The following is a 12,757-nucleotide window of genomic DNA, read 5'->3' as shown; positions in this document are numbered from 1 at the left end:
AAAAGAAAGCTGTTATTAAAAAAAAAAAAAAAAAAAAAAAAAAAAAAAAAATCAGTTATTTGAATTATATGTTCATTATAATGTTAAACTCCTTGAAAAATGGGCATTTCCATAGAACTTTCTACAGTTTAATTGTATCGTACATCAGAAACCAAGGGGTCATCTCCAGTTACCTCATAACCTCCTGGAAACAAGAAAATGCAGATCACTCTTTTTGTAGTTCTGAGTTTCAGGGTATGACATTCCTTAATCTATCTCTGTGACCTGGTGGCAGTGGAAAAGCGTTAAGTGCTCAATAGATGGGCAGTAGATGATGATATTATTTAGGTCTTACCAAGAAAGGAATGCCCAGATAAATTTATAACAAATCTTTGAGGCTATGACATTTCAGGGTAAAAGGCAATGAGGCAGAGAATTTAAATTAATTGCTTGTAATAATAATAGAAAATAGCTCTGTGTACTTAGGTTAAAATCTAAGTATTAATTAGATACAAGTGCCCATCGCAATTACTGTCCGATATGGAATCAATTTATGTGCTCTTCACAAAATCAAAATGCTCCTTTTCTAAAATCAGACCTAGAATATGCTTTACAGTGTGTGGTAAAATATTGTACATTTGGTGAGATATACTCGTGTTCATTCAGGTCAAAATATACAGAAGTTTAGACAAGATATTCTTTGATTTGATTTCTCAAGTATTACATAGACTCAGAATAAATAAATACAAATTTCATCACTACCATTTCTTTTATTTATTTTCAGAACAGTTCTCTTAGTTTCCCTTTAAAGAACAAAACAACAAAAAAAAGGGTTTCATAATCTTATCTACAAGATAATGCCTGGAATGCACTGAGTCTGGTTATAAAGTGAGAGACTGCTGATTATCAAAGGATGTCTTTCTGAGAAGTAAAACAGCCATGGTCTAGTACAGAGGAACAAGAGGAGTACTTGGATCTGCTCGACTTATGTCTCTTCCTGAATTTTAGGTTACAGACTGCAAGATGCATCTTCCAATACATATTCCAAATTTATTTAACATGGAGGAGGGATTCAGATCATACTATGTAAATGACTGCCCTCCTTTTCTGTAGTAGGAAGATAAATGACAAGTGAAGTAAATGTAGTGCCTGAGTCCCTGATTTCAAATGCTGATGAGTGTTATAGTCCCTTTTTTTTGGTTTTGTTATTTTTTTGTTTTCATTCATCATTATACCATATCCAAAAGAGGTTTATTGTTTTGGGGTCTCACTTATCAATTGCCCAACTAAGCATGCAATAGTAGCTCTATACTGGTGCTAGTAATTTAGCATCTACATCATTGGCAATATTGATGCATCACTTCTGCTTTCACCTGTTTTGTTCTTACATTTATTGTTTATTCATCAAGGAAAGCATCCATATTCATCTTCATAAACAATTTTCATATTCTATACTAAATTCTGAATGTATCAAATGTTGTTTTGAATCACTTGGATATTACTTAAAATATTTAGAATAGATACATAAGTAAAGAGGCAACTTTTCAAGTAGTATCTATCAAACGAGACAAAGGCAAAATCAAAATTCACTGACTATTGCAGTTATTCTGCATTGTAAATATGTCAAACATATTCTAACATTTTGGAATCTTACCAGAATCAGCTGATTCTTGGAGTAATGGGGGTTGATGTCTCTTTGGAAGACATAAAAAAACTGACACCCCGATTTACGGTAAGTTGCTTGTGTTGGTGTTTTCTCTTTAGGCATGATTTCTGTGCATGCTCTTTCATAAGTCATACAGCAGTGACTGGATGCAAGTCAAAATACAGCAGGCTTCTTTTCATACATTCTTTTCCATTGTTGTAGATTTTCTGATGGTTTTCTCTCCAGTCATATATGTGTTTCGGTGTGAATTATCCACCAGGATGCATCTGTAAAAGCCAACTTTTACATTGGGGGATATATTCTAAGTAATTTTTTTCCTGTAGCTTAAAGAACTACTCTTTAGTTGAGCGTTTGGTTCTTATCACAGTGCAGAGTACACAATCATTACAGCTAATAAAAATACTTAGCATTTATATAAGACAATTCTTTATAGAAAAGTTCTTTAATATACATACCTGTCTGTACCCTACTCAGTATGATTGATTTATATGTTTAGACATCTAACTGGGGAGTTTCTAAGAAAATAACTAGTACTGTGGAAAACAACAGCTGAAGAAGCAAAGGAACATCAGGAATTTGACTGAAAGCAAATGCAGAGTCCTGCATCTAGAATGGAATAATCCCACGCCACAGGACAGGCTGGGACAGACTGCCTCAAAAGGCAGGAAAGGGCCTGGGGGTCATGGTGGAGGACAAGCTGAACGTTAAGTTGTTAGCAGTGTGCCCTTGCAGTAAGGAAGACCAACTCTGCAGTGACCAGCTTCATCAGGAGCACTGTATCCAGGTTTGATGTTCCTCAGTATAGGAAACAGGCTGAGACGCTGGGCAGAGTCCAGTGCAGAGCCACTAAGTTGGCCAAGGGGCTGGAGTACGCAGTGTACAAGGAGAAGCTGAGAAAGATGGGTTTGTTCAGACTGAAGAAGGAACCTAATGGGTTACCTAATGGGAGGTATAGAGAAGATGGACCTCGACATTTCTTGAAGGTTTATGTCAAAAGACAAAGAGGCAATCAACATAGTTGTGGCAATGGCAATTCCAACTGGAAATAAGGAAAAAAAAGTAATTGTGAGGATGGTTAAACACTGGAGGATGTTGCCCAGAGAGGTTGTGGAATCACCATTGGAGGTGTTCAAAGACACTTTGAAACCTAGTCCAACTTCAAAGGTGGATCTTATTTTGAAGTTAGCTCAGTTTTCAGTGAAGGGTTGTACCAGGTGACCTCCAGAGGTCCCATCAGCCTAAATTATTCTCCAAGTTTATGATTCTAGAAGAGTAAATATTAAGAAATTATCTTCTCTATGTTAATATCGCACGTATTTCATGATGCCTGAGGCAATGTATTTTCCTCAGTGTGACCATTCCTTGAAAACCATTAATTAATCTTTATTACTTAAAACTTCACAATGCTAAACTGCATTTCTTTCTTTCAGCTTTGTCCGAATGGATACTATTTTGCAATTGATCCTAATGGGTATGTGCTACTCCATCCAAATCTCCAACCAAAGGTATGAAAAACCTTCTAATTTATTTCCTCTATAATAAGGCAACATTGTCAGAAATAACGGAAACTAATATCTGCTGAAAGTGCCAGAGAGCAATAGTATAGAATTCTCAGATTTGAGGGTGTCAAGAACATCCATGGTGCATGTGTGCCTTCATGCAAATCCACTTTAGTCAGCACAAAGACCAAGATTGGCTTGTATTGAATTTGGTTATCAATAAATAAAAAGATACCTATTTTACATGCACATTTATATATGTGAAATAAGTATTTTAATATACATATTAATATAAAAACCAACTAGAGGTAGCTGTAGTATCATTGTGAAGAATTTGCAGTGTGTTACAAGATGCTCTTGAAGCAAACTGAGGAGTTAACTAGTGCAAATGCTTATTTTGTCATGCTTTCTCATTTCAGAAATTGAAACTTTCATGCTTGCAAAACCACAGAAATCAGGGGCAAACACAATGTATTTTACTTGTATTTTCATATTTGTTTATTTGCTTATTTTCTGTTTACCAGAGCTGAAACCTGAGCTGCAGAGCTGGGATGGATCTAGCCAAGCCCTTCTTCCCAGAATGCTAGTTTTTTTAGTAGTTCAACTTGAGAAAGATCTTTCATCTTTAAAGACAAAATCTTTATCTAAATATGATTAGGACCCAACTTTCAGGAAAATTTAAACCCAAGATTTCAGTCTGTCTGTATATCCATTAACTGTGGTCCTAACCCTGTGGGGACTCCTACATTACATGTATCTTCTTAAATAACTTGCCTCCTTGGCTTTGATGAGATTTCAACATGAATGGATGATTTTTTTTCTGAAATCAGAACTTTAATATTTGTTTCAGCAAAAGGTTTCTTCATGTCAAACAATCTTCTGGTTAGTGAAATATTTGAAAATGCTTGTACTTTAATTTCATTAGAAACATACTTTCAGCAAATTTTGTCTCTTGAGTTCATAGTGCACAAATGCAGCATTATATAAAAGACAAATTTAAAATTTGATTAACTAAAAATAATTTTTAAAATCACTCCAAATTGAGAGTAATGTATGGATTATTTACAGATAAAAAGTTAGAAATAATAATGAATCACTCTAAGTATTGAAGACCAAACAATATATCCATGTAGTTCAGTTGTCAATATTAAATTTCTCCTTAAGATGATTTGAGCAATATATGGCCAAGATAAATGCAAGCCTTCAATATACAGGCACATAAGGCTAGTAAGGCTTTTAAACTTTAGTGGCGCCCTCCTCCTAAGTTATTTTTCAGCACTTAGTACACTTTAGGGAAACTTCTTAAGTAATGGAAGCCTGTATCTGCTGCCTTTAGGCATGGAAGTACTGTGTTTTTGTAAATTGGATGCATATCCATCACTTCATTCCTCCTAGTCATGTTCCTGTGGCAGAATAGCAGCAAGTCCTTGACCTCTTGGCTGTGCCACTGTCCTCTCTTGTTTCTTCACCAGGAAGTCCTATCATATCTCCAAGAGGGATAGTAGACCCCCTTTTCACTACTTCACCATCTTTAATGTCAAAGGCAGAAAAAAAGATGAAGAATTCATCTACATATTTTAATGATTCATTTAATTCTTAGGCTGGGGGAAATCAGCATTGTGAATATTTGAATTAATTTCTTGGTGAAGTAATAAATATGTTTGAAATCTTTTGCTAAGTGTGTAATGTAAGAAGAAAGAAAAAAAATGTTTCTGAAGAAGAGAAAGAATAACATGATCTTAACTATTGATGAAATTTCCCTTTTGATTTATTTGAAAGGACCCTTTTAAAAATAAAAGGGAAAAAAAAAAAGGAGAAGAAAGTTTTATATAGTCCTCATAATTTGGGAGGACTTCAGTTTCTGGATATATGCATTAGGTTTTCATGTGTTAAAAAATGAAAGTTTTCATTTGATGATTTTGCTTGGTGAATTATTCTGAGACAAATATATGCATCATTACTGACTGAACCTTTTCTTCATTAGAGATTTTAGAAATTCAGATGATGACGAGTGGTCTATTTACCTTTTTCTTATATGCAAATGAAACAATCTTTTTGTTAACAGAAGGAATATAAAATGAAGCGATGTAGTATTCTCATTTTAGGCACAATCTTGTGAGGAACTGATGGATATGAATTCTGTTTGTCTCATGTGTGCTATTATACTGCACTGTAAACTCCTAACACTGGAGAATAAAGAACTTTTCTTAGAGAGTGAAAAACTCAGTTCATCCCAACTAAATGTAGGCAGACTTATATGAGTCATTAAGACACTAATTGTCATGGTTTCTCTGTGTAGTTTTCTACTTAAAACGATATGGAAGTCCAGAGATATTTTCACATACTGCTCCAATGTTTAATTTAGAGTACGTTTTAAAAAGGGTATTTTATAAGTGATATGTTTTATGTTGTAGAATAATGTCTAATATTAAATATAATATTAAGCATATGCATTATTATTATTGTTATTGTTGTTATTAACAGTTACACAGACTAGACTTTTTCACTCCCAGTTTGTTTGGGGTGGTGCATGCTATTCAGACTGATACAAGAACTACGTTTTAAAACTAAGGTACACTACAAAGACAGATGTATTTAGAACTTACGGATTTTATTTAACTTGTCATATTAATTTTAGCTGAACCTCCTGGTAGCTGTTAACTTATTAACAAACAACATCTTAACCCTCTTTGCCAGCAATTTTTCAATAGATGTAAACTAAAACATAACTACGTCTTTACCTTTGAAGAGGTAAGGGTGTATGAAACTTCCAGTGGTGCCTTCTTCTGAACATCCTTTGTTTTCCTTCTGAAAATCTTTTACCTCAAATCACAACTGGTTCAACATAACATTTTGAGAAATTGTCTTGCAGTATCATCTCACAAAAAGAAGCCCCTAGAAATTTAGAAGTTGTAAAGTAATTTGCACACTGAGAAAATTTAACAAAAGGCAGGTTCAAAAGCCATTAAAATCATTAAGACTTTTCCCATCATGTTCTTATTTGCACATGAAAGCTATGCCAAAGCATAAGACAGGAAACCTTTTTTTAACTTTCCGTTTAATATAGTTTTAAACTGCTTAAAATACCATTTTTCAAGTTTAAGTAGTTAGTTATACTACATTTTTAAACAAATGCTTAATTTTATGTTTTACTGCCAATTTTATTTGTGTATCTGTACGTATGTGCGTGTATTTTTCTCATTGTCCTGGAAAAGAGCAGGTGACTACTCCACCAAATAAACATAGTCACTGAAGTGAGTGCATTACGCATGTGCTAACAAGATTAGTCTTAATTAGATAAGATTTGAAAACAGGTAATAATTCAATTTCTGAATCTATTTTAAAGATTAGCATCCTTTTCTTCACTTTCATTATGGTTCTGATCAAAATCCATTTAATGGTAGTCCTAAAACTCCATGTGCGTTCAATAGGATCCAGTATTTTGCCTTAAAGTTTATGGTTTTGAAAGAAATGTAAGAGGAGGTGGTTTTAAGAGCAGATATAACAGTAGACAGAAAGTGAAACTCTTCTCATTCTATATTTTAATTCTGGCAGAGTATGTGGGAGGGAGAGCTCTCTGTTAACTTAATTCACATCCTTTAACATATGTCTGTTTTTTTGTTTCCCTAGACAAAACCTGTATGTCATTCTGACAAAGAGCTCAGAACTCTTGATCAGAATGAGGGCTAGTCTGTGCTTCCAGTAAATGTGCACTGGAGAGTATAGATGTTGAGGGAAGACTTCCATTCTATAAGTAGGCTGTTTACTAATAGTGTAAAAATATAAATTACTGCTTTTTTGTTACTTCAGCAAATTGGTGTGGGCATACCAAAAGTTAAATTGAGGAAAAGGAGACCCAATGTACAGGTAACTTTGGATGGAGGTGATTAGTGTATTAGAATGCATAGACCTGGAAATACAATTAGAAAGCTTCTGCCCTGCTTACTCGGAAAAATCTAACTAGAGAACTGTTTACTTTGACAAACAGCTTCCAAAGCATGAAGCTTGCATCCTTCCTTGTTTAAATAATAGAAAACATCTTATTGTCTGTAGTGAAGGGCATTCTATTAAATTATGGTGCTTTACTAATAGGTGCTAATTAGAACCGTGCTGTAAAAATTAGTCTTCAGATTTTGAAATTAATTTGAAGACTGGAAAAAAAAAGAGACTACTTGTGCTGGCTTTGCTTGCATAAACCCAAAGTCAAGAGAAGATCATTGTTACGACTTTATTGCCAAGTTTTATTGTGCAATATATGCTGTATAACGTAACAGAATTTGAATAAGATGTTCAATTTTTTTCTGGGGAAGTCAGAGTAGGGCATATGTTTACATCAGATTTCTCAGTTTAGCAGACTGAACTCCAGAGGATTATCGGCCCTTAAGCTGAACAGGGAAACATTTGAGCAGAAAACACTTAATGAAAACTTAAAAATCATGAGAGGAATAGTTTCACTATGTAAGTAGCAAAGTAACAAAATTAGGTAATATCCCATGTTACTCTCTTGCACGTATGGGAATATATAATGCAAAACTGGTGGCTTGCGTAACACCACCAGTTAAACATGGTATAAAATCCTGATCTAATTTAAGTCAGTGATCTCACCAAGTGTCAAATGGCTGAGTTTCTACAACATGTAGAAGACCACCTCTGGGCTACATTTTTTGTTTGTGCACTGGAGAAAGTAGCACAGAAACATGAAAAAATCTCAATTTTCTGAGCATCCTTGACTCCTCAGCATGCTGTGGTATGGTTTGGCTGTTGCTGGGTTTGCCTGGCTATGCAGGCTGCCCAGGGAGGTGCAGCTCTGGAAACACTCTGGGCTCCCATCCACTCCAGATGCTCCTGGGTCTCCTTCTGGAGCCCAGGATTTTACTGCCTTCTTACCTTCATTTATTTTAAAAGCCTAACAGCCTATGTCTTCATTAGTAGTGCAGGTATGAGTAGGAACTAGGCTCCTGCAACTCAGCAAAGACCTTCTGTAGAATTTGTGAGAATACTGACCTCCCAAAATATGATGATAATGACATTTTAATGATTTTTTTTATGTTGCTGCACCAGTTCTTTCTTTCTTTGTTTCCTTCTTGATTTGTCATTGAAATAATAGATCTGTACCTTTATTTGTCATGCTGAAAATGGATTGCATTCCCTTTATTTGCATGCTTCATTGCTAGTGATTTACTTCTGTTTTGTTTTATTAAGTTGTGCTGGTGAATGTGGTGGTGTTGCACTTAATCTAGTCATGTCACGTGCATGACTGGATAAAGAGAAGAGCAAACTGAACAGTAAGTTTGTTTCTTCCTGGCTTGGAATAAACCCCACTAAATGGCAACCTTGGAACTAAAAATTATGGAGCCCAAATACTGGTAAAAACACATTCTTAGGGGGGAAAAAATATAGCAGGGAAAATAGTCTTAGTTTAAATAGTCCGTTTAAAGTATGGGGCTAGGAATTTTCGATTCTAATTTCTAGTGGATTTCTTTGTGCTTCAAGCACATCACAATGTATCTATACATGCTTAGTTTTTTCATCTATTAAAAGTCATTAGTAAATATCTTATAAAGAATGTGTGGTGATATAATGTAAGTCTTAAAAAGAACAAGAACAGTTAATGTATACTTGAATTTTGACACACCGTTAAAGTTGACTATTTTGTCTTTGGGACTCCTTAACTGTGGCTAGCCCAGGTTATTGTTTGAAATGAATATTGACCTTGATTTGATGTGATGGCTTTTTTTTTCTTTTTTTTACCATTTCTTTTCTTCTCTGTTCCTTTGTTTATTGGAATGGAATGTGAACTTCATAAATGCCTCCTCTGCCATGCCAATGCCTTCATGCATGCTGTTTGGGTTTGACCATGCTATTCATTATCCATTGCATGTAAGAAAATATATTTTTTTATTCATTTATTCATTTTTACCTTTTAGCCTTTTGCTGTTTATTTCCAGAATGTGGATTTGTTGGGTGGGGAAAAGCAACAGCATAACAATAATTAATTTGTTTTGGATTAGAAGAGAGCATATGTTAATGCTATTATATTAAAGTTGCTAGTTTTATTTATTCTATATAAATAGGAACATAAAAATTTCTTTGAAGTTATCAGTTGACATTTAAAAGAAATATCCGGAATCTTTGTCTGCAGTCTTTCCAGTGTGTATTCTCTTTCTGAGAATAAATTTATTGGCTTTTCTCTTAGCAGACAGTAACTCTTACTTGCTAAGAACAGGAATGATTCCATTTACCCAGAAACATGTAAATTTGTTCCTTAAGAATATGAAGGAATAATCTTTTTTCTCCTAACACTATTCTATATTACAGTCTTGGAAATAAGGGTTACTGTTAAGCTCTTAATGCAAGTCATGTAATTTTGCCAGAGAATGTTAGGATAGAAGGAATATAATCATCATTTTGAAAGAAGGGACTTTAGTCTACCCTGTAAATAAGTTAGTATAGCTGAATTTCTGAAATCCCCTAAAAATGTCATTATCAGAAATTACACTAGTCTTGAAATAACAGTATCAGGTAATGACAATTTTTGTGTTGCTAAATCGTATGAGAAACAGTGCTCAGTTACAGAGAAAACTAGGCCTTGAGATCCTTTCGTGTATGAATTTTCCTATTACACAAAGCAAATTATTATCAATGAAAAAAAAAAAGGACATTTTTCATCTTCTATTCTAAACTATCAAATTTAAATGGTTAAATAATATATCCCCATACTGTTTTTTCTAAAGATCCTTCATTAAATAGGTGCATTAAATAACTACTGAGTGATGAAGACTGAGGATTTTTACACCATACATAATATAAAGTCAATGGGGTTTAGCCAAAATTACTCAAAAAAAGTTGGATTCCTAACAGCTCATATGGAAGATGTCTCTGTCCAAGGAAATGCAAACTGCAACTGAGAAAGAACCAGAGGCTGGAGAGTGGCCTGAGCTAGTTCAGCAGAGCCACAATGGTCTTCTCACACTCCTGTGGGACCAGGGTTACTACAGATGCAGACCGCCAAACTTCTCTGTGCTCCATAGTCGAGGATTGCCATCATGTACATTCCTTAGGTCTTGAAGCTGCTGGATCGCAGTATTTCTGTGCTACAGGTTGCCATCTTTTAAATTGAGATAGCAGTACTGATGTCAAGAGAAATGCATTCAAAACAAACAAATCATTTGCTATAATTACTACCTCTTTGAATCTTGAACCGCAGTCCATTCCCGCCTCCTAACAGCAAGTCTTGCCGAAGAAGCTGGAAAACTCTCCCAAATTTCTCTCTCCCTTCTTGGAGGCTGGACACCTAATGAGAGATTCATATCTGATGCTTCCTCTGATGTATCTTCTCCCACTCTTACAGTCTGTGACATACCAGCAGTAGAGGAAGCAGCTTCCCAGCATGAGCCCCGTACATGACAGACTGTGGACAGACACTGGCCATTAGTGTTAATTTGATTTTCACTTACCCAATTAATGTCTCTATCCAATGAAGTAAAATAACTGAAAAAGGGCCACTAGCAATTCATGATACTGTAAGAGATTAAAATAGATGGGTAAGTAAGCCCAGTTAAGTAGTTTACTTTGAAATGAAGGGATTAGAATGATTTGTAACATTACGGTACTCTCTCTTTATTATTTGATCATTCAATATCTTCTGCTTCAGAATCCTAAATCCCAGGAGCCTGTTACGCTGGATTTTCTAGATGCTGAATTGGAAAATGATATTAAAGTTGAGGTGAGATTACCTGGTTTCTTAATACCTGTTGCTGCTTGTATTTCACTATGTAATAACGGAAAAGCAATAAATGTTCAATATTTTGAATGGGAATTTATGTCACTATAAATTTCATTTTTAAATTTGTCAAGATGATGACTTTATAGAGAGATAAAATTATAATGAAACAAATTGAAACCTGGTATTATTTGTAGGCAAGGGCAATGCATTATATTCTTCTCATTTGGAAAGACACCATGATTGCTATTTAAATAATTCTTCTTCATTAAGTGGCAATTCCTGGGGAGGGGGCTTGTAAAATTTTTCAGAACAGAACACTTTTTCATGGGATAATAATATATTACCTGAAATATTTTAAAAGTATTTCCCTGTCTCTTACTAACGCAAGCTTATTGCTGTGATGAGAGAACTGAGAAATAAAGTTACGTGTTGACAACAAATTAATTCCTCTATATGTTTTTCAGTTACTAATTTTGTAATACATTCAGAAATCAGAATTTTTGAAAACAGTTTGTTAGTTTTGTAAAATTAAATGGAGGTTTTTTAAACATTTTACTTTTTTTAACATATTTTTTCACTTTGAAATTGTTCTTTCATAATGACACTAACCAGCATTTCTTGATATCTGTTAAATTCTGCCTTAAGTTTCTTTGAATCACCTGCTTCAGAGAGGAATTACTCTTGGACTAGTATAAAAATGTTTTTGTGAATCACTGCTGCTACCAGAATCACACAGATGTGCTGGGAAGCAGGAGAAATGCTGGACAAAACTCCTCCTCATCCACACAGAATTCATACTCTCTCTAGTGCCCAGCATCAGGGGTTTTATGGGATGGTCTTACTATGCAAAGTATACCAGGATTGTTGTTTCATAACTCTGCTGATTCCATATATATTTGGATAAAGCAACTTCTGATTAGAAAAATCTGAAAATTGTAAACTTAACTTTTTTTTTTTTTTAAGAGCTATGACTTTCATATACATTACCACTTTCTGTGTTTCTGTGAAATATTTTGAATCACTGAAAAGATTATTCACGTTACATGGAATACCTAGTTCTTTTTTTTTTTTTTCCTCCTTTTTCTTCCTTGCCAATAGATTCGGAAAAAAATGATAGATGGAGAAAGTGGAGAAAAAACATTTGAAACACTGGTCAAGTCCCAAGATGAGGTAAGATAGGAACATAGGCAACTACATTTACAGGAACAAAAAAAACCCAGAAAAATACTGTGAAATGGTAAAAAGAAGTTCATTTTGTAATGTCAATTTGTATCATTTTTCCCGCTAGATTTGCTAGTTTTACTGGCTTACAGTAAAAGAAATTATGTACTTATGAAAAGAAGAATTGTTTTGTTTCTTGGTTTCTTTGGTGCATCATTAATCAGGCAGTTGATGAGGTCTTACACCCGGTTCTCCAGGAAATGGACCCAGCCTACTTCTGTGTATGAATCCCAAAACAACGTACTTAATTTGCTTGCGGAGATGTGTGAGGATGGGTTTGATAGTTTATATTATGGTTGAATGGGAAGAAAGTAGTGAGAAAAATATATAACCTATGCCATAAATGAAGACTATTTGGGATAAACAAATTCATTTTACAGTTATATTATGTACTTGTGCTTTCTGAACAGCTTGTGATGAGTTCTTTATTTTCTTGTCCAAAATGCTCACTTCTGATAAAGATTGCTACTGGTTTCTCTAATAAGACAGACATGTTTCCTAGCAATAAGAAATACTCAAATTTTATATAAATCCTTACACATATACTCTAATTCTTCGGGACCTTAATGAGAAGAAATCATGTCTGGTGTGCCAAAGAAGCAGTTCTGGCCAGAGTATGCCGCGCAGTTACAGTTCAACAACGGCTTTTTGAAACTGTTTTACTCT

The 12,757-nt window shown here is 34.4% G+C and overlaps 1 protein-coding gene across 1 annotated transcript in view; it reads left to right on the top strand.

The window, feature by feature from the left end:
• Positions 1-12,757, top strand: part of CACNA2D1 (calcium channel, voltage-dependent, alpha 2/delta subunit 1) — a 45,990-nt gene that overhangs the window by 12,639 nt on the left and 20,594 nt on the right. The window contains exons 6-10 of the mRNA XM_009696336.1: positions 1,636-1,711; positions 3,076-3,150; positions 6,955-7,011; positions 10,799-10,870; positions 11,969-12,040. Coding sequence (XP_009694638.1) covers positions 1,636-1,711; positions 3,076-3,150; positions 6,955-7,011; positions 10,799-10,870; positions 11,969-12,040 — 352 coding nt within the window. The remainder of the gene's footprint in view (positions 1-1,635; positions 1,712-3,075; positions 3,151-6,954; positions 7,012-10,798; positions 10,871-11,968; positions 12,041-12,757) is intronic.

Source organism: Cariama cristata, unplaced genomic scaffold, assembly GCF_000690535.1.
Source record: "Cariama cristata isolate BGI_N322 unplaced genomic scaffold, ASM69053v1 scaffold613, whole genome shotgun sequence".
NCBI lineage: Eukaryota > Metazoa > Chordata > Aves > Cariamiformes > Cariamidae > Cariama > Cariama cristata.
The sequence above is the reverse complement of the archived record's forward strand: the minus strand, read 5'-3'. Positions and strand labels throughout refer to the sequence as shown.